The sequence below is a fragment of the Oncorhynchus nerka genome, linkage group LG4 (assembly GCF_034236695.1).
Source record: "Oncorhynchus nerka isolate Pitt River linkage group LG4, Oner_Uvic_2.0, whole genome shotgun sequence".
Classification (NCBI taxonomy): Eukaryota; Metazoa; Chordata; class Actinopteri; order Salmoniformes; family Salmonidae; genus Oncorhynchus; species Oncorhynchus nerka.
In genome coordinates, this window is record NC_088399.1 from 68,827,577 (window position 1) to 68,852,835 (window position 25,259).

Genomic DNA, 25,259 nt, shown 5'->3' on the forward strand with positions numbered 1-25,259 from the left:
GACCTAGAGAAGGCCCAGACTGACAAATAACCCCTCAGATGAGATCTAATTCGAACTCGTAATGAGATGGAAGTAAAATTGTTATTGCCATTTTAGATTTTAATTTGATCCATAGTTAATCTTCCGTGACATTGTTTTTCTTAGATCCATAAGTTTCTCCTTCTCATCACGATAATGTGTTATTGTTGGAGTGTCCTTTTGGCATTTAGCACGTCTCTGTTAGCAACATGTCTCCTTTCCCCCAGGTGTAGCCCCCCACCAAAAACAAAAAATCCTGCCTGTAGCTTCACTGCACCATTAGTCTGTCAATGCATCCCTCTTATGAAGGCTGGGTGTTATTTGTGTCTGTCTACCACAGCAGCCAACCACGGGGTACTGTCTGAACATCTGGTCCACCCAGACCTTTCATGACGACGGGGCTTCAGAGAACGCTCCCTGGAACAGGACCACGATTTGTTACCACCGTCATTGTACTGGAGACTCCTCCTGACGAGACGCACACCTGACAGACGTGTTTTCACCTCTCCACCAGTGTAGTGAACAAAGCTGTGCCCTCTGAGCGTTTTGAACCAGGGTGTAGAGTCATATAGCATTAGCCCTTTATCCCCCCCCCAGACAGAACAGTGACAGCAGAGCAGGGTTAGGGATGTCACTCCTGTGCTGAGCTCGGATTAGATGTCTGATTAGTTTAATGTAGTATTTATTCATGCAAGAGTTCTGCCTTTCTCCTCCTCTCCAGGCCTTATGTAAGTGTGCTACTGGATTATGCAACTCACATGCTGCCTGGCCAGAGGAGAGGACTGCAGCAACCCTTGTATTATCTGCCATGGCTCCCTTCCAGAGGACAAAAGAACGGCTACAGCATGAAAGTAGAGGCCTGCTGTCAGGGCCACGTTGACTTGAAATAAAAAAGAATCTGAGCAGGAGATGGACAATGAGACAGGTCTAATGCACAGTTCATTAGTGATGCACCGATATTACATTTTTGACCGATACCGTTATCCAATATTTTCCTTGCCCAAAAAAACGATAACGATTTATTTTTACATTTTTGCAGCCTTTTTAAGCATTCTAGCACAGTTAAATAGTTAACACACACGGATGCACACACGGACGCAGCAGTCTAAGGCACTGCATCTCAGTACAAGAGGCATCACTACAGTCTCTGGTTCAAATCCAGGCTGTATCACATCCGGCTGTGATTGGGAGTCCCATAGGGTGGTGCACAATTGTCCCAGCGTCGTCCGGGCTGTCATTGTAAATTAGAATTTGTTCTTGCCTAGTTTAATAAAGGTTACTTACACACCACACTGACCCAAAAAATATTTTGTTGGCATTTTACATATGTCCCCATTACCAGTAAAGCATAATCAAAACCTATTTCTTTCACTTACTTGCTGTGCTGTTTCGTTGTTCAGTCGTTTCATTCTTAACCAGGATTTCTATGGAATGCTGTTTAGCTAACTATATATAGCTTGGTGTCATCTAAAATAACCCTAATTTATAAGACAGTTCTTATTTGATTAATGGTGGTTGGACCCATCTATGTGAAGCTAGCCACAATAAGGATTAGCCACAATGTGGACTTTGCTGTTAGTCTTCAACATTAAAGTATGTCATAATTCTACTATTTGTATTCACTGTCAATGACATACTTTTATTTTGAAGGCAAACCGCAAATTCCACTATTGTGCCTAATCCTTATTGAGGCTAGCTTCACAACTCATAACCAAGTCCGGTCAAGCCTCACTAGCCAGATGAAGCTAGCTGGCTGCTTATAATGTTCGCTTTGGGCAACAGGGTTAAGTAGCTGGCTAGATATTTATTTTCATGAACTGAAGTTCAATTTCAATAGGCGAACAACAAGTGGCAAACTAGCTAATACTTACTCACAAGGATTCCTAAATCATTGCTAAGAATAATGAAAATGACTGCAGTTTCTACTGGTCATTGTTTTCAGGCTGGTTGTACTGGCGCTAGCTAGGTACCAAGCTAAAACTAGCTACCAAGCTAAAGCTAGCTACCCCAGAAGTTGCGGTCGAACAAATTATGCTTTATTACCAACGCGGTATTGTAAACACATCGTTCGTGGCCGGTGTCTGCAGACTTTTTTTTTGTACAGCTTTGACATTGCTACTGTATATTTTTTGACACGCAAAGACCCAAACCGCGTTTTATAGTATGTATGCAGTGACGCTATTACGATGTGTAACTCCGGTTGGGCAACATCTGAAAAATAGCACACTTGGTAGTGTGTACCGGTGCTCGACCAGGCATCGGAAGCCAACATCACCCACAACAGAGAACGGTTGGTTGTCAAGGGCAATGAATTCCATTATCTTGGCTTTGATGGATTTCGCATTCGAGTTGTCAAGCTGAAACTTTCTTACACTTTTTCAAATGACTGCTGGACTTGTTGACTGCTCTTTCCACACAGCAGACATTGTGGGCTAGGTTAGGAATGCTGTGTTGCAGGTGTAGCGCAACATTTTACGTGGCGTCATTACGTCCTGTACCTACGTTATATAGGTACGCACAGTAGCTTTTACAGCGGTTTTTAACATTGGTGTTAAACTAGCTGGCTGATACTGATGTTGGCATTTTTAGCTTAAGTTTTATTATTATTTTGACTTATTAAAAAATATATATATTTAAAATAAAATAAAATGTATATTGTTATTTAAAAAATAATATGGTGCATCCCTACAGTTAATGCATTTCCGATGTCTGAATGCTCTGCAGGGATAAAAGCCTGGTTCTGTTTGGGATAGAGTGGTTCTGAAATGGGTCCATATGTATGACCTGGTCCACATGTTGCTCTGGACAAACAGACAGGCTCTTGAAAGGGGAGGAAGGAACCAGCTGTCAGTAGCCCCTCCACCCCTGTGCCCCTCCCCCACTCCCCAGTGTTAGGTTTCTTTCCTCTCACTTTGGTGAAAGTGCTGAAGCTGACAGTATGACCGTTCTGAGAAAGAGGGTGAGTCGAAAGGGAGAGAATGGCCTCTGCAGGTTTAGGCTAGTCCCGTCTGCTGTCAGACATCAGACAGCCCTGTCTGGGTCATTGGTAATCCCAGTCATATCCAGAGGGGAGACAGTCTGAGCATCACAGCACCATACTGGACAAATAACTCCCAGAGAGGGGGGACACTGGCTGGCTGCAGATGAACAGACCAACATGCTGTTCCTATTGGTTTCATAGCAGGTCTGTATTTGGCTTACCTCTACAGTATATTTGGTTATCCTGCCTGCTTCTGGTAGTAGGCTGTCCTTTGTGTGTTCCTGGACCATGTCTAGTTTATCTCATCTAAGATTTGTATGGTTGCATGGCCAGAGCAGTTAAAAAGTGGTTAGTGTGTGTGGAAGAGGGGTCGTTTTTCTCCTGTGCTCCTCAGAGAGAGAGAGCAGTAGTTGGAGTGTGATGGCACTGTAGCTACCTGCTAGGAGCAGCATGGAGGGGTAGCACCATGCCTGATTGGGACATGCCCTCTCTGTCCGCCGGGCTCTGTTGTAGCAGGACCATTATCTTTAGTTTAGATGGGCCCTAAGTCAACCCACTTGTTAGTGTCTCAGTCGTGCCTCACCTCCCCCTCCTTCACCCCTGCTCTTCCCATTAACAGGGGCCAAATAGTTTGGTTTAGTTTACACAGGCAAGTTCTTCTCCTCCATGGCTTTACTCTGATTTCCCCTGTTTGTGTCTTGGTGTTTGTTGTTGTTTTGTAGTTTAATGGTTGTTTGTAGAGTTATATCATTATACGTTCATGGCAACAACACAGCAGCTGCTTGTTGTTTAGGAGTTTCACGGGAGCAGGGATGGTTGGGATGAGAGCAGACGTGTGGAGGATTGGTGGGAGGAATCTGCACTCCTTCCTTTATTAATCCCCCCCCTCCTTGGATACCTCCTTCCTGGTCGCCTCTCTCCCCTGTCTGCTCCTGAGATCACACACACTCCTTCCCATCCTCTCTCTCTGATCCCTACACTAGAGTGGAGGGAGGAGGGTGTTCACTTTAATTCAACTCTAAACGTCTGTTGTATTTGGCAAACTTGGAGGTGTTTTTTTTTTCTCTCTCCCTGCTTCGTTTTGTTTAATGACCGGCTTTGAAAAGGCCTCGCTGTGTCAGGCCTCGCTGTGTCAGGCCTCAGGCCAGGCCTCGCTGTGTCAGGCCTCGCTGTGTCAGCTCCCACAACCTATGTTTCCAGACACACCGCCATGATTCCTGTGTGAGTTTCTCTCCCACATAATCTGAGACTGTTTCTGTACCAATACATGTTAGCCTATACGACCTGTTGTGATTAATATGGCTGCAGTTCTCCGGAGACTAACAGTTTAACAACCACCACCAAACCCTTTCTGTCAGCTCTGTAAATAGCTGTCTACCTATTCCTTCCAACCCTGCAGCAGCTTCAACCATGAGTGTATGTTTTTAGACCGGGTAAAGGAGGGGAGGTTAAGCCTAGAGCGAGGCTATCATTGTTTATAGCCCCAGCCAGGCTGTGTTTAGTGGATTCTGGACCCGACCCAGTCACATGTGGTTTAGGAGAGAACTATCCCTGTGCTGGGCGAACCCTGGAAGAGGTTCATTGTGGGTGCTGGTTGGGGAGGGAAGCATTTAGTGTACTTTGTCTGCGGGCTGTTTGAGCAGAGGAGAGGTTAGGATGGGAGCAGGCAGTGTATCTATGCAAACTAGAGACCAGCTCTCTCTAGTTCCTCTAATTACTGATCTACTGTAGGACAAGGCTGTGTGTGTGTGTGTGTGTGTGCTTGCGTGGAGATTATGGTGCCCTTAACCTAGTTCCTTCTCTATCTTGTTTTAAAGTCTCGCTGCATTCACTGTAAATTGGCACGGACATGCCTCGTCTCCTGTCGAGTGCTGTGCTGAGATGACGTCCTTTATTCTAGTTCTCACATTTTGTTAACCAACCAGTCTATTTCTGTTGTGGTAAGACTATATTAAGGTTAACTTTTGCTTTCAGCATTTTTCTTGTCTTTCCCACACAAAAAAACGGTCTCTCTCTAAATCATTCTGGAAAGCTGGAAACATGAATATCTCTTTCCCTGTAGAATCCTGTGGTGTTTGATGACTGGGCAACAGAGAGATGAGTTCTGTAGCAATATATAATCATCCCCATTTCTCTCTCAGGCAGCACAGCTACATGTACTACTGGGCCTTTAACAGTCCCAACAGCTATTGAAAACATAAAAAATAAACCTTTTTTTTTAATGTAACCTTTTACTTAACTAGACAAGTCAGTTAAGAACAAATTCTTATTTACAATGACAGCCTACCGGGGAACAGTGGGTTAACTGCCTTTTTAATGGGTTTGAGCTGTGAGGAAAAAGTAGTGCGAGAGTCAACGGAGCGGTGCAGGGAGAGTTGTTGTGTTCTAAACATCGCCACTGCCTCCCGTGCCACCATTTATTTCTGGAGGACATAATTACTAAGGAGGGCCTCTCCTCCTCATCTACTCACAACACCAAACACCCAGCAATACGCTGGTCTGTCTGGGAAGCAGAAGTATGGTATGGCCCATGAAACACGGAATTAGAAGAACAGAATTGCTCTACGAAGCTTAGATTTGGTTATTTAGGGAGGTCCACATGTATTTGTTGCAGTATTGCCCGATACCTAGCATGTAGGGATCCGCATATCCCGTCACCTGAAAGCCATCACATCTTCATCCACAAGACCAGCCGCCCTGTGTACATGTTGACGGCAGTCAATATCTAGTCTATGAAGCAATGGAAGAAAGAAAAACATATCTGCATGGTCCCAAATTCACTTTGCCTGATCAAGCCCTGCTGTGGGGGCTCTCTCGCTACAGCCTCTCCCCCGCTACAGCCTCTCCCCCTCCACCCCTTCTCAGTGAACTAACATGATTAGCCCTGATGCAGCGATTCATTGGGCACAAGTAAAATATCTGTTTTTCCTAGAAAGGCTCAGTTGTGACTTGCAGTCAGATGGGGTGTTCTACAGGGTGTTTTCTACAGGGTGTTTTCTACAGGGTGTGATTGTTCATCTGCTTTATTCTGGATCACCTTGGCGATAGCATGTTAAATTCTGATTCTCCGTTTGTCCTTGTTTCGCTGATCTCCAAATGGTGTTATGAATAGATTAAGTATGAACAGGCTTACAACACTCTTCGGACTTTAGTATGGGCTTCTAGTCCACGGTTGGTGGTTGGGGGGTGCTGAATCCGCTGAAGGGGAAGTAAAGGAACAATTAAGCTGAGTTTTTAGAATGTGTTCAAAGAAGAGGCATATATAGGTCATCGTGCTGTAAAACAATGAGACAGCCTGCTGTGCCATACCCCCCCCCCTTCACTCTAACCTCCCCCACCCCACAAGGACCAGGGAGGCACTTGTTCAATGTTTGATTGGCTGCAGTGGATCAGGAGAGCTGTCAATCACAAATATATTGGCTGAGCTGGGACATGCAGGCAGGTGACAGACCTGCACATTCACTTTTGAAATAAAACAATGATGCCCAACCTCTTTAGTCATATTGCAGAAAATATATTTTAGAGGATAACAATTTGAGTTGTTTAAGCATACTCCCATCCCTTGTGTACCTAATATAAACATCCCTATCCTTCTCTGGGGTCCTTTGCTCACAGGAGGTCTATGATTTAAGACCTCTCTTATTGTCTGTGTGACTGCACCCCAATAACAGCAGACAGACAGCAGACAGACACACAGAGGGAGAAAGGGAGAGAAGGAAGGATGGAGGAGACGGCCCCTTTACAAACATCTGGGCTTTTGGCCAATCAGGCCAGATCAGCAGTTCAACCGTTCAGGGCAATGGGATGGCGGGAGGAGAAATGAGCTCCAACTCTTCTCAGATGACTTGTGGAGACTAGACCTGTAGACAATATGAATCGTTTAGATTTGTAGACGATCGATACTGACAGCTAGACTGGAAGCGCTTCAGTTGATCATACAGAAGTTTGGCTCAGCAATCTGGGGAAGCTCTGATGCTACATTATAATACATCCATTTATTGAGTACAATTTGTGTTCCTGTCTTATTGCTGTTGTTAGCAGTCCTGACTTTTAAAGTAGAGGCCTTCACTGGTCCAAAATCAGGTCTTAGGTATTCAGGTACAGGTGGACCTGTGATATTATCTCAGGGGGCCCATTGTAGGAAAATTGTTATATTGAACTTTTTTGCTTTGTTGGAGAAATTGAGATCTGGGCAGGGTAGGATCTCGTTAGTGTGTGTCATCGTCTACAAACAGAGTCAGTGGAGCCTGGCACGAGGCATGCAGGAGTGGAGAACCTGACACTTGAGAAGCACACAGGAAGCAGTCTGGTTGTGTACAAAGGTGTGGATGGTTCAGGTGTAGCAGCAGAGCTCCAGACCAGTCCTGTTGTTGTTTCAGGTGTAGTTCTAGCCCGGGCCTGTCCCAGCATGCAGCCTGCCTAACGGTTACCCAACAACACCTAGGGACGGTGAGCCTCAACTGGGGAGGAGAGGCTGACACTGCCCCGTGTGGACAGAACCATCCTCTGTGTCTTACACAATGTAAACAGGGGAATTTCACAATGTGATACAGTATTATGGCTAAGGAACATAATGAACCATATGCTCTGCACAGTAGAACTTTACATACGCAGGATATTATCAGATTATCTCGCGTTGTTATGGAGATGTGATTTACATACAGTAAATTGAATTTCATATTCTTGTCAACCACTGAATAAGATGCATCACTGAGGGAATCATAGTGAAAGCAGTTTTACTGTGGTTGAATTAAACCCTAATCAGCATTAGGTGTGTGTGTGTGTGTGTGTTGTCTTTCTTTAATGGTGGATGAAACATGAATCTTTGCCACCATTAGACTGCAATTACCCGTCCAAATCCCTTCTTTCCCGTTCCTCCTCCCCTACCATCGTTTTAATGATACGTACTAGTTCACTTCTCCCTGTGCCTGACATGAAAACCACAAGTTAATAGGCCGCGGTGAAGTCCCAACTCCACTTGGCCGCTGGTGTGATTCTCACTAGTACGTGAGTTTTTGTTTGCCAGTATGAGTCGTGTGTGTTTGCCAGTGTACATTAGAAGAGCTGGTATGTGAATGTCAACCTGGATTGTTGTGCTTGGACAGGTTGGGTATTAGGTTTAACATCGGTAACCAGGATCCTGTCCCGGTAACACTCCACATTTTCAGAAAAAAGACCCGGAAATCATTTTCCTCCTATGTCACACGAATGCAATTCCTCAAAATACACATGTGCAGTAGCAGATTAGCAAAACAATAAAAGGGCACATTATCCAAACCGGTTGTAGCACGGAAGCCACAAAGTCGCCATAAATTCAAAGCGCACGCTTAATGGACACTGTCGACTACACACGTGACCCAAATGCAGTTAATAAACCCTACAAGAAACCTCTACAGTAATAGCCCATGTTTGCCTCTGATCTGTCATTGTGACTTCAGACAGTCACAAATGTGATCGGCCTATGCACAATACACTACCGTTAACAATTCAGAGAGACATGAAGGAAAATTCTATTGTCCTAGAGCCTAGACTATTTTTCTATTCAGTCCCAATGCCACTGAAACCCCAAAATCATGACTCCTGTCGCGCATGAAAATTCCTAACTTTATTCTGTAATCCATAGGTTGCATTATCAACGCATGTCTCTCACCCATGCATGTGATCAACAAACCCTATGAGAGTAGTTATGAATATTGTTAAAACTGAGTTGGTCACCGTTAAGAGCTTGCTATTTAAACGATTTCCACTCTTGGTCTCACTGTTTATTCATGAGCTCATTCATTTGAAGGAGGTTCTCTAGCAAGTTTAGCAACTTTGGTAATTTGACAAAGTGTGTGAGAGATTCTGTAACGCTATAGGAGTACTCTTGGTGCACCCGGAGTACTCTCTGTGTCGAGATAACCGACTGCTGAATTAATTGAGGAACATGATAAAGCTCTGAATTTATGAAAGACCTGTTTGGCAATTCACAACAATGTCATTGTTGTTCAAAGGTAGTTAATCTCATTACTAAATATCAGTTTCATTTACGTTGAAATCTTCACATAGTGGCACAGCCAATCCTTACTTTGGGAGAACCCTAGAATTGTGACCATATTTTGGTTTTAAACCCTTTAAATTTCCCGGGACTCTCGGGATAAATATTAATTATTCCCGGTATTAAAACATGGTAAATTTTCGGGCAAAAATGAATCCCTACTGGGTATAGAGCACCATGTGGGATGGTAGTCAGACTCCCCAGATCCTCTCTGATGAGGGGGAGAAGTGGGGTCACAGGAGATGTTGGATGGGGATAGAGAGAGATGGGGGTGTCTGTCGGTGGGGGTACAGTCCTTATCCTAACTTCTCTCAGGACCTGTTAGTTGTTACCCAGAACCTGGGGAGATTAGAGAGAGGGTTATGAGGAGGTTAGGTTTAGGAGGTCTGGCTCTGCTCACTGACAGAGACAGCCAGGCTGGTGAGGGGGTGGAGAGAGGTCAGGCTAGGCCAGACCAGACCAGGCCAGGGAGAGGCTGTATCTAGTGTCGAGGCAGGGATGGGATCATCGGTACACCCTCATTGACCCCCACACTGAGTTTATCAGTGGGCCCTCTTCCTTCCCCTCCCATGCTGCCCAGGTAGATGTCTCATTGGGACAGTGGTGGAAAGACTTCTCTTTGGTGTTTAGGAAACTCCATTATTGGGCACTTTAATCAAATGGCACGCCCTCTCACCCCCTCCCCTGAACTAATAAACCATTCTGATATCATTACTGGAACATCCAACATCCAATGATGCCCTTGATTTACAGTCTAAATGAGGCTGTCTATGACTAATACAGCTCTGTGAGTCTACTTTATTAGGTTACTCCTCTTCAGCCTGGATCAGTGTAAATTACTTCTAATGTATCCACTAAGGACACATACATGTTCTCTTGTAATGAACAGTGTGAACCAGATCGAATAGGAATCTAATCTTTCAATCCGGAGCAGGTTAAACATTATTAAAGGACTAAAGAGTCTGAAGCTCTCGCTAATGTAGCTGTCCTCTGTCGGCGTGCTTTGTCTGACTCCTACTCTGTAGTGCTGTCTCTATCTGTCCCTTCCTACTCTATAGCGCTGTCTCTCTTCCTAAAGCTTAAAGCTCTATTGTAGCAGGCTAGAAACGGCAGCAGTCTCCTGCTGTTGTGGTTCAAATAACATCTGTCCCCAATGCACCATCTCTCCCCTCACTCTCACGCTCTAGTGGACTAAGATGGCCATGAGCTCTAAATATGTCATTTTTTTAGAAAGAAGATTTTTGGACATCCTTTGTGGAAGCTTTTAGAAATCCCTTTTTTCCCCATTTTTTGGAAAGTAGGAGGCCGTCAGATGAACTCCCTCCCTGGCGAGGTCCAGACTCCGATGTCTATTAGGAGAGATGTATTCCTTCGTGTTCTCTCTCTCCTTCCAGTCTATCTCTTGTTTGTAAACAGACGGGTGGCCCTGACTCCCAGCATGCCACTGTGATTTAAGTCACCCTGCTCCGATACGCTGCCAAAATCTGTCCCACAACCTTCTCTGTTTCTAAATTCTGCTGTGCTTGGCTGCTACTTTAAATGTGAAGTGGACAAAATTGCAATGCTATTAGCCTGTATTCACAGATCATCTGAGATCTAGGATGAGTCGTCCCCCCCCCCCTTATTCATTTTGATTTAAATGGCAAACTCCGATGTCAAATATGGGTCCTGAACTCCCAATTTACTGCTAAAAGCCTGGAAGGCTTGTGGAACTCATGGACAGCGGTAAGACAACGCTGAACATTAACCGCCAACACGTGTTCTGACTTCTCTGGGTGGAGACCATTTATCATTTAACCCCCCACCGCCAACCACTAGACAAGTCGGCAACCATGACCTGTGTTAAAAAATGTGATGCGTCTGAAAAAGAGGAGGAGACAAGACTAATCCTCCATCGTAGTGCTGCCGTTCCTGTTCTCCACCCTGATCTCTTCAGCAGCAGCCCCCTAACTGGTCCCAGATGTCTGGTGGTAACAGGCAGGGGGGAGAGGAGGAAGGGGGAGGGCCGTGCTGCTGACTGTGCACTCTCAGGGAGCACGAGCTCCTCCCTCGCCCGTCTGTCTCTTGAGAGTATTTGAGTAAAGTCAAATCTCCAGAGTCTTTCCTCTGTCTTCCCCTGTCTCCAGCCTCTAGCTCTGCTCCCAGTTCTGGAGGAGCAGTGGTTGGAAGGGGTCAGTCTAATAGGTCTTGCTTGGGTTCTTTGAACTTCGTGTGTGACGAGCGAGACGACAGGATATTTCTGTTGTTATGGTAGAGCTGGAACTTAAATAATGTCCTCCCTCACTGGCCACTCTAGCTGTCATCTACTATGTAGATGTTCTTAGGCCCCTAAACATTCCCCCCGGACCCCGCTACAGTGGCAAACATGTTTGCTTATTTTAAATTCTAGGCGATTCCCTTTTTCCATGTTAGTGTTAAAGGAATGCCTTGGCAGCAGTCTTCCTGCTGCAACTCAGACCTCCCTGATGCTGGACGGACAGACGGGATCACACAGGTTTTAGAACCTCTAACTGACCCTTTCCCTGCAGGTGATGCAACACCTCTGGTGGCTGGTGTGGAGATGGGTGGATGGGGAATTTCTCGAGTAATCTCTGGCCAGGCTAGCCACGGCAGCCAGTGACATAATGGGAAAGGCAGCTGTGTCCCGTGCCCTGCATACCCTCTATACACCTCTCTGTGGTGGTTATGGTCTTTACCTCATGTCAAACTCATTCCACGTCAGGTTTTCGCTCCTCCCTTGCACTTGATTGAATTAAGGTCACTGAAGAACTCCCCTCACCTGGTTGTCTCGGTCCATGGAATGAGTTTGACACCCCTGGTCCATGCTTGCAGTAAGAGCAGTTAGTCACTGTTTAGTCCGTGGGTAGTCACTTTGTTCCTGTGGTGGTGGAGGAAAGACCCTTTTTATTGTCTCTATGGAAGATAGATAGCCTAGCTGTGTGAGTGGTGTTTGCGTAAGCCAGAGTAGTTTGTTGGCCCAGAGTATTGGTTACCCTTGCTGTTTTTAAAGGAGGCTCTTGATCTTTGAGGTCATGTGTTCCTCAGTGAGCTGGCTGTTCAGGCCTAGCAGGGGTCTGTAGCAGGGTCACGTCTAAATACTAACATCTCTTCCAGTGGTCACTCCCAGTGGCTAGCCCAAGCCTGGCCTGGGGGGAGGATGTTCTCACCGCTCTCTCTCCCTGACCTCTAACCTCCAATCTCTCACACCAGCCTGGCAGAAACCTGCTGGTTTGTTCCTCTCTGGCTACTGCTCGCTGACCAACATGGTTCTGAGGAGTCTGTTTAGTAATGTACTCAAACTGAAGGAACATTCAGGGTCTAGTTCCCGTAGGCGACACCTGGTGAGCAGAGGGGATCCTAGATGCCTACAGTATACCTGGTGAGCAGAGGGGATCCTAGATGCCTACAGTATACCTGGTGAGCAGAGGGGATCCTAGATGCCTACAGTATACCTGGTGAGCAGAGGGGATCCTAGATTCCTACAGTATACCTGGTGAACAGAGGGGATCCTAGATGCCTAGATGCCTAGTATACCTGGTGAACAGAGGGGATCCTAGATGCCTACAGTATACCTGGTGAACAGAGGGGATCCTAGATGCCTACAGTATACCTGGTGAACAGAGGGGATCCTAGATGCCTACAGTATACCTGGTGAACAGAGGGGATCCTAGATGCCTACAGTATACCTGGTGAACAGAGGGGATCCTAGATGCCTACAGTATACCTGGTGAACAGAGGGGATCCTAGATGCCTACAGTATACCTGGTGAACAGAGGGGATCCTAGATGCCTACAGTATACCTGGTGAACAGAGGGGATCCTAGATGCCTACAGTATACTTGGTGAACAGAGGGGATCCTAGATGCCTACAGTATACCTGGTGAACAGAGGGGATCCTAGATGCCTACAGTATACCTGGTGAACAGAGGTACTGAGATTCCCAAACATCTCTGCATCATAACTGTTGCGTAACGGAGGTGTAATATGCCACGTGTTGTCGTCCATCACAAACACCAACTAAGACCCTGAATGTTCTCTCAGATAGGCTCACGTCAACATGTGAGTTATGTTGCTTATTAATGTTCTGTAAAGCTAGTGTTTGGTGTTTATTAACGTTTTGTAAAGCCAGGCTTACGATTGGTTTGTCACAGAGGTGTAGAATGTTACCATTATTTACCAGTCTTTGTTATGCAGAGTTCATTGAATTTTTTTATTTTTTAAACCTTTATTTAACTAGGCAAGTCAATTAAGAACAACGGCCTAGGAACAGTGTGTTAACTGCCTTGTTCAGGGTCAGAACGACAGATTTTTACCTTGTCAGCTCGGGGTTTCGATCTAGCAACCTTTCGGTTACTGGCCCAATGCTCTGACCGCTAGGCTACCTGCCGCAACATTATACAGAGCTGACAGATTAGTCTAGACTAATGTATGTTAGTTTTCCCATCAACGTGCACTTATTATCACGACAACACTACATCACAACAATATGCACTGTTCTTAGATTTGAACTGAACAAATGGGCTCAAAATATAACTTTTTTTTTCTACTTTGTGTTTATCGTTGTACTCTGTGCTGGCCAGTAGGCTACATTCTGGCCAACACATTCCGCTTGCTGGCGAATACATACATTCAGCACTAAACGTACAACAAGGTGTTTGAGAACAAAGCACATGGGGAGGAGGCCTAATGACTGATCATAAAACCCTTTATTGGACTTGAAAAGAGGCTCTTTTTCACAGGTCCAGTTAACAAGGAGGAGAGGAGAGTACTATGTAGGGAATAGGATGCCATTTCAGACCTAGCCCAGCCTAAAGGGGATGCAGGATTAGGACTAGGCAAGGCTAGAGTAGCCACAGCTACAGAAACTGAGTTAAGTTCAACCTGTCCAGAGATATCTCCATATCCATCAAGCACCACATTCCTGACTGGTGAAACCCTACAGAGCCAGCAGCCTGGCAGTCTGACCGGATTGTGGGTGGGAGGCCCTCTCGGCCCTCTTACAAACAGAGGAATTTAGGCACTTGACCTTTAACCCCTAAACCCTGACCCATACTGGGATGGGAGAGCCAGGTCAGGTGACTGGCAGCATCACATGGCTTGGTTGAGGCTGTTGTTGTACCTTAGAACTTAGATGCCACCCTCTTCCCTAAATGGTACAGTACTTTTGACCAGAGCCTATGGGGATGCCATTTCGGGTGCCACCTAGTTAGTTTTCAGATGAGTTCTCTTGGGGAAGATGTTTATTTGGTTCATGTCAGTGTTTTCAGTTCCATGCCAAACTATTTAGCTGTATTCCCTCCACATTAGTACCTTTATTACATGTCTTGTTTTGTGCTGCGTCAGTCAACATCAGGCTGAAGGTATTGACTCGACGCATTCAGACTTTTTCTAAATTCCATTTCCCCCCCGATGCTCTAGAAGCCACATCATCATCATGCTCTGATGATCATTCTCTTTTATCCAACAAGGCTGCAGCTCTTACATTACTGGGCTAATTGTCCTTCCATCTTACCATCCAATTATTTGTGTTTGTATAAATTGTCTTTCCATTCTAGTCAGCAGTCTGTTCATGTGGCCTGGATCTTGGTGAGATGCCACCCTTTTCGCTCTCTCTCTCGCTTGTATTTCTCAGATAGTTCAGAGACTCTTTCTTGATCCTCAACTTTGTTAGTTTGGAAAGGACTTTGGGATTCAGTGGGGGGAATGTGTTCAGTTTCATCAGTGCCTGGGGTTTTGGGACAAGGTGTGCCTGGGGTTTTGGGACAAGGTGTGCCTGGGGTTTTGGGACAAGGTGTGCCTGGGGTTTTGGGACAAGGTGTGCCTGGGGTTTTGGGACAAGGTGTGCCTGGGGTTTTGGAACAAGGTGTGCCTGGGGTTTTGGGACAAGGTGTGCCTGGGGTTTTGGGACTAAAGGCGGGACAGTGGAGGGAAGTGTTGGTGCACCAGTCCACCTCGGTAATGAGATGGAGCAGTACAGCCTCAATGTGTTTCCCATCAGCAGACTTGCACTTGTGGCATAAATTCCTCCCCATAATAAAAGCCTGTCTGGCTTCAATCTAAATAATTATACTTCCTGCTGCCTCGACCCGACAACTAAGAATAATTTCTGCACCCTACTTTGATGATATTCAGAAGCTTTGGGAAGCTTTCTTAAAAACAAGAGTTGAAAGCAGCAGTGAAACAGAAAAGGGTGTCTACGGGTATTTTCCAGCCTCTCTCTGACAGGGTGGGCAGGAGCTGGAGCCGGCAGGGCAGGAGCTGGAGCCGGCAGGGCAGGAGCTGGAGCCGGCAGGGCAGGCAGGGCAGGAGCTGGAGCCGGCAGGGCAGGCAGGGTAGGAGCTGGAGCCGGCAGGGAAGGAGCTGGAGCCGGCAGGGTGGCTTCTATATGAAAATCCACAGTAGAGCTGGCCAGACTGGGTTCTGTGGCTTGTGGTTCTGTACCTTCTATAGCTGTGGCTAGAGTTGCACATTTTGTGGAATATTCAGAGGTGGAAACTTTCTGTGAGAATATATGGGTATTAATGGAAATAAATGAAAATTCATATATCATTTAAATATAGATGTTTTTTGCATTGGGTATATTTACCATATCATATATAGACAAACATAAACCTTTTACCTAATCATAAGTAGACATAATTGAAAATGATTAAATCCTCCCAATATAAATTTTTAAAAGCAATTTAGTTACGAATTGAACTTTAATTAAATGAGTTGACTCTTCACATGGGATGATTTCACTGAACAACGAAAGAAAGTGAATATTGAATGATCCCCAATGATCCATCGTATCTCCCAAAAACATTTTCAATATACATCTGTAAAATGATTGAACTAAAGCTTTGGTTGTCTTCCTCTCAGGCTTCCATGTCTTCTCACTAGACCTCCTCAATGTCCACCTCTTGAACATCAGACTATGAGGCCTCATCTTCCCTGTCACTTTCCAACCTTGTTGAGGATGGCTTGTTGTCAGGCTCAAAAGCCTCAAATTTGCACGGATGGCCACCAATTTTTCAACCCTTGTATTGGTCAGCTTTGGTGTGTGTGTTCCCAAACAAGGACCAGTTGCGCTCTGAGGCAGCTGATGTTTGTGGGATTTGGAGGAAACGGGAAAGAGCCAAAGTCCCACCAGGTGGCTGATGTGATATGTTGGCACGACTTCCATATTGCATCTCCATCCCAAAGCCCTTGCTTGGAAGTGTAGTTTGCCAGACTACTAAGAACCTTGTCCTCATCCAGGCCAAGGTAGCAAGACATGGTAGTGATGACACTGTAGGCCTTGTTGATCTCTGCACCAGACAGGATGCTCTTGCCAGCATACTTGGGGTCCAACATGTACACTGTGGCGTGTATGGGCTTCAGGCAGAAGTCTTCACACTTTTTGATGCATTTCAGAACTGCAGTTTCCTCTGCTTGGAGCAACAGTGAAGTGGGCAGGGCTGTACGGTTTTCTTCTCTTACATCTGCAAGCAGTCTGAACATCAGACAGGATGGCATTCAACTCAAATCAAATCAAATTTTATTTGTCACATACACATGGTTAGCAGATGTTAATGCGAGTGTAGCGAAATGCTTGTGCTTCTAGTTCCGACAATGCAGTGATAACCAACAAGTAATCTAACTAACAATTCCAAAACTACTGTCTTATACACAGTGTAAGGGGATAAGGAATATGTACATAAGGATATATGAATGAGTGATGGTACAGAGCAGCATACAGTAGATGGTATCGAGTACAGTCTATACATATGAGATGAGTATGTAGACAAAGTAAACAAAGTGGCATAGTTAAAGTGGCTAATAATAGTGACATAAAGTGATTCCATTTTTCAATAAATGTTGATTTCAAAGTTGCACCTTCGATGATGATCTAATCTTGATAAATACAGTATATACATATGCAAGAATGAGATGAATAATGTATGCAGGGACAATAAGTAACATTATATAAGGTAGCATTGTTTAAAGTGGCTAGTGATATATTTACATCATTTCCCATCCATTCCCATTATTAAAGTGGCTGGAGTTGGGTCAGTGTCAATGACAGTGTGTTGGCAGCAGCCACTCAATGTTAGTGATTGCTGTTTAACAGTCTGATGGCCTTGAGATAGAAGCTGTTTTTCAGTCTCTCGGTCCCAGCTTTGATGCACCTGTACTGACCTCGCCTTCTGGATGATAGTGGGGTGAACAGGCAGTGGTTCGGGTGGTTGATGTCCTTGATGATCTTTATGGCCTTCCTGTAACATCGGGTGGTGTAGGTGTCCTGGAGGGCAGGTAGTTTGCCCCATTAGCGGTGATGCGTTGTGCAGACCTCACTACCCTCTGGAGAGCCTTCTCGGTTGAGGGCGGAGCAGTTGCCGACTTCCAGGCGGTGATACAGCCCGCCAGGATGCTCTCGATTGTGCACCTGTAGAAGTTTGTGAGTGCTTTTGGTGACAAGCCGAATTTCTTCAGCCTCCTGAGGTTGAAGAGGCGCTGCTGCGCCTTCTTCACGACGCTGTCAGTGTGAGTGGACCAATTCAGTTTGTCTGTGATGTGTATGCCGAGGAACTTAAAACTTGCTACCCTCTCCACTACTGATCCATCGATGTGGATAGGGGGTGTTCCCTCTGCTGTTTCCTGAAGTCCACAATCATCTCCTTAGTTTTGTTGACGTTGAGTGTGAGGTTATTTTCCTGACACCACACTCCGAGGGCCCTCTTGAATCCTCCTCCCCCTCCTCCTCTCTGCAGGCTGACTCAATCCTTCATTTGAAAAAGAAGATGGCTCCTCGTTTGCTAAGTCTCCTACCCTGTGCTCTGACAGAATGCACCTCCTCCCTGTAGGCCGTCTCGTCGTTGTTGGTAATCAAGCCTACCACTGTTGTGTCGTCCGCAAACTTGATGATTGAGTTGGAGGCGTGCATGGCCACGCAGTCGTGGGTGAACAGGGAGTACAGGAGAGGGCTCAGAACGCACCCTGTGAGGGGCCCCCCGTGTTGAGGATCAGCGGGAGGAGATGTTGTTGCCTACCCTCACCACCTGTGGGCGGCCCGTCAGGAAGTCCAGTACCCAGTTGCACAGGGCGGGGTCGAGACCCAGGGTCTCGAGCTTGATGACGAGCTTGGAGGGTACTATGGTATTGAATGCCGAGCTGTAGTCGATGAACAGCATTCTCACATAGGTATTCCTCTTGTCCAGGTGGGTTAGGGCAGTGTGCAGTGTGGTTGAGATTGCATCGTCTGTGGACCTATTTGGGCGGTAAGCAAATTGGAGTGGGTCTAGGGTGTCAGGTAGGGTGGAGGTGATATGGTCCTTGACTAGTCTCTCAAAGCACTTCATGATGACGGAAGTGAGTGCTACGGGGCGGGGCGGTAGTCGTTTAGCTCAGTTACCTTAGCTTTCTTGGGAACAGGAACAATGGTGGCCCTCTTGAAGCATGTGGGAACAGCAGACTGGTATAGGGATTGATTGAATATGTCCGTAAACACACCGGCCAGCTGGTCTGCGCATGCTCTGAGGGCGCGGCTGGGGATGCCGTCTGGGCCTGCAGCCTTGTGAGGGTTAACACGTTTAAATGTCTTACTCACCTCGGCTGCAGTGAAGGAGAGACCGCATGTTTTCGTTGCAGGCCGTGTCAGTGGCACTGTATTGTCCTCAAAGCGGGCAAAAAAGTGATTTAGTCTGCCTGGGAGCAAGACATCCTGGTCCGTGACTGGGCTGGGTTTCTTCTTGTAGTCCGTGATTGACTGTAGACCCTGCCACATGCCTCTTGTGTCTGAGCCATTGAATTGAGATTCCACTTTGTCTCTGTACTGACACTTAGCTTGTTTAATAGCCTTGGAGGGAATAGCTGCATTGTTTATATTCGGACATATTACCAGACACCTTGCCCTGATTAAAAGCAGTGGTTCGCGCTTTCAGTTTCACGCGAATGCTGCCATCAATCCACGGTTTCTGGTTTGGGAATGTTTTTATCGTTGCTATGGGAACGACATCTTCGACGCACGTTCTAATGAACTCGCACACCGAATCAGCGTATTCGTCAATATTTCCATCTGACGCAATACGAAACATGTCCCAGTCCACGTGATGGAAGCAGTCTTGGAGTGTGGAGTCAGCTTGGTCTGACCAGCGTTGGACAGACCTCAGCGTGGGAGCCTCTTGTTTTAGTTTCTGCCTGTAGGCAGGGATCAGCAAAATGGAGTCGTGGTCAGCTTTTCCGAAAGGGGGGCGGGGCAGGGCCTTATATGCGTCGCGGAAGTTAGAGTAACAATGATCCAAGGTTTTACCACCCCTGGTTGCGCAATCGATATGCTGGTAAAATTTAGGGAGTCTTGTTTTCAGATTAGCTTTGTTAAAATCCCCAGTTTGAGAGAGCATTGTCTCTCTCAATCCGCGCCATGGCTATTGCTATAGGTTTCAGGAGTTTCAGGCTGCTTATCACTCTTTCCCAAAATATATCATCCAAGAGGATCCACTTGATGGGGCTGTCCATGTCGGCAGACTGTGATGTGGCCATTTCTTGGAGAGACTCCTTCCCCTCCAGGAGACTGTCAAACAGGATGACACCACCACCCCAACGGGTGCTGATGGGCAGCTTCAATTTTTTTTTAATGAATTTAAGCAAAATTCCCCAAATTCCCAGACTTAACTTCCCATGGAAAATGTATGGGAAATGTATGGAAATTTACCGGAAAGTTTCCGACCCTTTGCAAACCTAGCTGTGGCCATCTGTGTATGTAGCAAGGAGTGCAGCAGTTTGCTTTCAGAACAGCGTTATTAAAACAGTGTGTTGTGTCCTGTCATTAGATTATGTCATTAGTGGGGAGGAGATGCAGAAAGTCATTAGTCGGCCTGGGAGGTTGGGTCAGTACAGTGGTGCACAAAATACTCCCACTGAAACTATTAGCACAGAGAATTGGCCCCCCCAAAAAGACTTTAGCATCGGAACTAACACATTTTTCCAGCAGAGGGAACACATCTATACCACGTGACCATATGGTTATCCCACTTGCATATGCTATAACGTCAAACACATACACCCAGGCAAGTGTCCACCCCAGGAGGGACTATGACTCGTGGCCCATTGCCATGGAAGTGGTGGATGTCCCGTCCCTTCCCCCATCCCCCCGTAGGACCTCTAGTTCCTGTTCCTGCAGCACTGTGCTTCACACTGTCCGGACAAACTTCCTCCTTGGATCTGGATCAACACAGCTAGCAGTACAGACATGTCCTGAGAGGAAGATCACAGGATGAGTTTATTATGCCTGAGCAGTCCTCTCACTATCATACTGTATCTCTGTTTCTAGCATTCTCTGTCTCTCTTTATTTATCTTCCTGTCATTGTCAAGCTGGATAGATAGTAGCTACCTAATGTCATTTTCAGTGAGTGTTTACATTTTACAAGCGGAAGTGAATGAGAGAAATTGTGCAAATGAACAAAGTTGTGATGAATGCTTTTCTGAAGGAAGAGCATTATGTGTACAAGGAGCAGAGGGGAGAAGAAAGGAGGGGGGGAAAAATGCTAGTAGGAAGCACAGGGAAAAAATGGCATCTGTACAGAACTGATCCAGAGCTTTTTGACTTCTCAAACACGGCAGAAAGACGTAAGATATTTGATGGCAAAAATGTAGTAGTGAATTGCATACAGGTGTAACTTCATCACCTCATGTGCGCTGCACAACAGAGACTTACCGATAGATATACAATGCTTTGGACTCACCAGCTCCCGCTTTCTCATGTTATGCTATTTACAAACAAACACGTGACTGGCTCAACTGTTCATAATGTGAGGGGTGGAATGAAAAGGGCAATCTGCTTTGTCTCCGAGCGTATTGCACAAGTTGACTGTAGGTATTAACTTAAAAAGTTGCTATAAATATTCAAATGTATTGAACAACTTCAAAGAAGTAGTTTTGACGGTATTGAAAAACCATCCTGTTTTTTTTCCAAATACCCCAGTATATCGTATACCGCCTAAGCCTAGACATATTGGGTTGGTTGAAATGTTTTTATATATTTTTTGAACTGTGAAAATAGTTTTGCTTGAACACACTCCATTGCCCTTGCTTGCAGACAGCGAGTCGTGTACAACTGAAGCTCAGAATGATCGGTATTCCAACTGTAATCCCATCCTGGTGTTTGATTCCAACTGTTCTTCCTGTGGCTCTGTTCCATCCCACTGACTGCAGAGCTACACCAGACCAGCACTCGTCAGGCTTTCTCTACAGCCCAGAGTGCAACAGGGTCTGCCACAAGTTCAGCCCAGTTGAAGCTTTGTTCTGAAGTGGAGGGAAAGGATTTCACAGTAAACAAGCTGTGGAGTTTTAATGATAAACTTCCCTTTGTCCTCAACTCCTTGTGTGGGTGTTTCTTTAGAGTGGGACTGGTAAACAGTCAGTACGCTGTGACTCTGGTCCCATTTTGGCCATGGTTTGGCTTGGCAGGCAGGCAGGGCCTCCCCAACAGCAGCTGTCTAAGCAGTACCGGTAAAGCGGGACAGCACTGTCAGCACAGACAGGAACGCCCCACACACACACACACACACCCCCACGCTGTCAGCTCTGCTCTGCCCTCTCAGCGTTTTATTAATGACTCTAGGACTGCAATCTGGAATGTATTGGCAGCTTCACTATTCTGTTGTGTTGATGTCCCAAGTCTGGAATAAAGTTAATCGGTGTTCATGTTGTCATCTTGCAGTTTTATGTGTGTTTTGGTCATTTGTCCATTTTTAAAAACATGAAGGTTTGATGCTTGCTTTACACAGGGGTAGAGTTAGAGGAGTTTGGACTAAGACCTGTTGACGTGTATGGTAATGAGCACTGCATACATTTCTTGCTACAAATAAAACCTTTATGTATTGTGTTCTTTCAAAGGAAAACATCTGCTCACCATTTGAGGCTCATATGCTGCAAGTGAAGTGTTCCTGAGAGCTAAGCTGTTCTAAGTAGTTCTGTTCCGTGTTTCAGACATAGTTCTGAGCAGTTGTTTTCTCCTGTCTTCCAGAGGCCTTAACGGGTTCTATATTTTCTGTTTCAGTTCTTAGCAGTTCTGTTCTGGGTTTCAGAAAAGGCTCTAACCAGTTCTATTTCTCCTGTTGTGTTTCAGAGGAGGTCGACTACAGCAGCTATGGGACTCACTCTCTGACCCGAAAGAAGAAGGCTGTGGTGGCGCTGCGGAACGACGTCAACAGGAAGCGACCTCACATCCGTATTGGCATGCCGCAGGACTTCCGGCCAGTCTCCTCCATCATCGATGTGGACATCTTGCCAGAGTCCCACCGCCGCGTTCGTCTCTACCGCCATGGTTCTGACAAACCCCTGGGGTTCTACATCCGGGATGGGACAAGCGTACGAGTGACGCCCCATGGCCTGGAGAAGGTGCCTGGGATTTTTATCTCCCGCATGGTGCCTGGGGGCCTGGCTGAGAGCACGGGCCTGCTGGCCGTCAATGACGAGGTCCTGGAGGTCAACGGCATTGAGGTGACTGGGAAGACGCTAGACCAGGTAACGGACATGATGATCGCCAACAGTCACAACCTGATTGTCACAGTGAAGCCGGTGAACCAGCGGAACAATGTGGTGCGAGCCAGCCGGATATCCGGCAGCTCCGGTCAGTCGTCAGACAGCAGCGGTTCCACCGGCTACCCCAGCCTGTCCACCGCAGCAATGGCGACCGGTGCCCATGGCTACCCCGACGAGCTGGAAAGCGATGAGGAGTCAGACATCGTTATCGAGAGCACCCTCAAGCGGCCGTCGAGGCGCTCCAGCGCATCAATGGTGTCCGTGGCTTCAAGAACGTCACGCTCCCATACCCAAGCCCCTCCCCAGGCCCCCGTGGAACCCACCAACCCCCCGACCCGACCCCTCTCTGTGGTTTCCACCTCCTCCTCCCACTCCCAGCCCAGCCTCAATGGCCTTTCTCACCACGGCAGCCTCAGCTACATGCTGCACAGGGACCTGAACCTCCAGCAGCCCCAGTTACAGAACCCGCAGCATCACCAAACCCAGCACCACAGCAGCAACCCAGCCCTCCGGGAGAGCAACAGCAGCCTGCACAAAATCCTCAGCACCATGAGGACGGACCCTCGACACAGCCTGGCTCTGCCCCGGGGAGGGGTGGAAGAGGATGGCACCGTCATCACCCTATAATACACACACCTACACTAATAATACACACTTACACACACACATTGGACGTGAGCTGGAGCATCCCCTGCCCGGTATACCCACCATGAGAATGAACGTTGTTCCTCAAACCTCCTACTAATTTTGTTACATTTTTTATAAAACAAATAAGGACAGTTTATTCTGTATTGTTTGAGTTTTAAGGTTTTCAATGTCTTGTAAAATGAGCATTTTAGGCCACTAATGTGTAGGCCTGATGGGGTTCACCTGCTATCCTTTAGTGGCCACTATTAATCTGAACCTCCTATCTCCTTTTTGGGACCAACTTTGAGCTTTTGTTTTTAAGGACAATTCTATGTTTCTGTACAATGCTGCCTGTCTACTGATCCTCTATATCTGTATTTTACCTGTGTATTCACAGGTGATTTATCTTCTCCAATAAATGATTCTAAGCTTTAATAAGGAGAAGTGTTGGATCATCACATGTACTAAAACTCTTACTTCCCTTACCAGCAGTCATTTATACCTGGTACATTTTGAACTGCTATCAAGCAATACTTCCTACACTGAACATAGTCTATATCCTGTTTCGTCTTCTCCACTGGTTGCCTGTTTTTGGAGCTCCAGGAATGCAACATGCTCTCTGGAAAAAAGCCACTATCTGACTAGCACCCCTCTCACTTCACCGCTAATGAATCCCTATCTTTACTGTTTACTCACCTACTTGGCTGTGAACCCTGTTAGTTACAGCAGGCAGGGGGATGTGAACCCTGTTACAGCAGGCAGGACTGCTAAGAGGTGAAGGTGATAACACCTGAATCTGCATCTGCTTAACCTCACTCATTCACTTTCCTACACTGTGTTGGGCACACACATTGAGACCCATGTATGGAGCCAGTGGTACTTTGGTTAACAAACGTCATCTATCCATCCATGATATGGTTAACTTTCATAGAGTACATGGATTCTGTGGGACACTAAGCCTTCATCCATTGGTGGTTTGTTTTTGTATGGGATTCTTCTCACCATTATTCACATTGTAGTTCAAGGCTTTTAAGCTGTCAAGGTTTGCAAAGTTTTTTTTTTTAACAGTCTTATTGTTGTTTCAACTCTTTAAATCTCCAGGATTAACATTGGATTATCACCCTATTTTGGTTCACAAATATGTAATTTGTGTTGCTCTTTCCTTTTCCTCTCCCCATAGGCTGCTTTGGTTACCTTGACACTGTTCTTATGACCATAGTGCGGTTATTCCATGCATATCTTTACTATGCACAGTCCGTTCAACCCTGTTGAGTAGTGCTATAATGTGTTGGTCACTTCCCCCTTCTGGCAGTACCCTGTACCATCGACTGTGTGAGCCAACATATTCACGCCTAGGAAATATTACAGGTTTTCTATTTATTACAGAAACATCTAGATTTTTCTGGAATAATGTCTATTGTTTTAATGTACATATGGATTTTATAATAGATTTTTACAAGGGAAAAACAATGACATATGAACAAATAATTCCACGAGGTGTTATGGTACGAGGATGATTATGATGGGGAATATTTCAGCATATCATGTAAACTGGACTGTTTTTATTCTATGGGATGATGATGATGCTGTACAGACATTGCTATACATTCTCCACACTTATTGGAGAAAAGGTTTGTAAAACACTTTGTGCCTTTTTAATTCATTTTAGTCCAGATATGTACTGAGCACTCAAATGTAAACAACAATTGAATGGATATTAGGGCTTGATCTGTAATTGCTCAATCAATATTTAGTAGGCCTAGTTGCTCTTTCAACATAGTAAACCGTAAGTATCACTTCAACTCATTTCCACAGTTTGAAATTCAAACCCTTAATGCAATTAATTTGAATTGTATTGTGAATATTGTGTTTATATTTTCTTACTGTTTTGTACGTTTTGGGAGATACATTTTGAAATAAAGGTTTAAAATGCACTTGCTGTCCAGTTTTTCATTCCCATTTTCTTCTGTGGAAATTTCTAATGGCGATTGAGTCATCAGATTTCAGTATTCAACTTCAGAGGAAATTAGTGAGAAAGAGCCCTGATTTAACATTGCGCCTTTTCGCTTAGTTCTACTTGATCCTTGTAAGCCG

General features: G+C 45.8%; 1 protein-coding gene across 1 annotated transcript in view; it reads left to right on the top strand.

Annotated features, from left to right (window-relative positions):
• LOC115128512 (partitioning defective 6 homolog gamma-like) overlaps positions 1 to 25,099 on the top strand; it is a 39,280-nt gene extending 14,181 nt beyond the window's left edge. Inside the window, exon 3 of the mRNA XM_029658407.2 lies at positions 22,123 to 25,099. Coding sequence (XP_029514267.2) covers positions 22,123 to 23,165 — 1,043 coding nt within the window. The 3' untranslated portion in view covers positions 23,166 to 25,099. The remainder of the gene's footprint in view (positions 1 to 22,122) is intronic.
• The last annotated feature ends 160 nt before the right edge of the window (positions 25,100 to 25,259 follow it).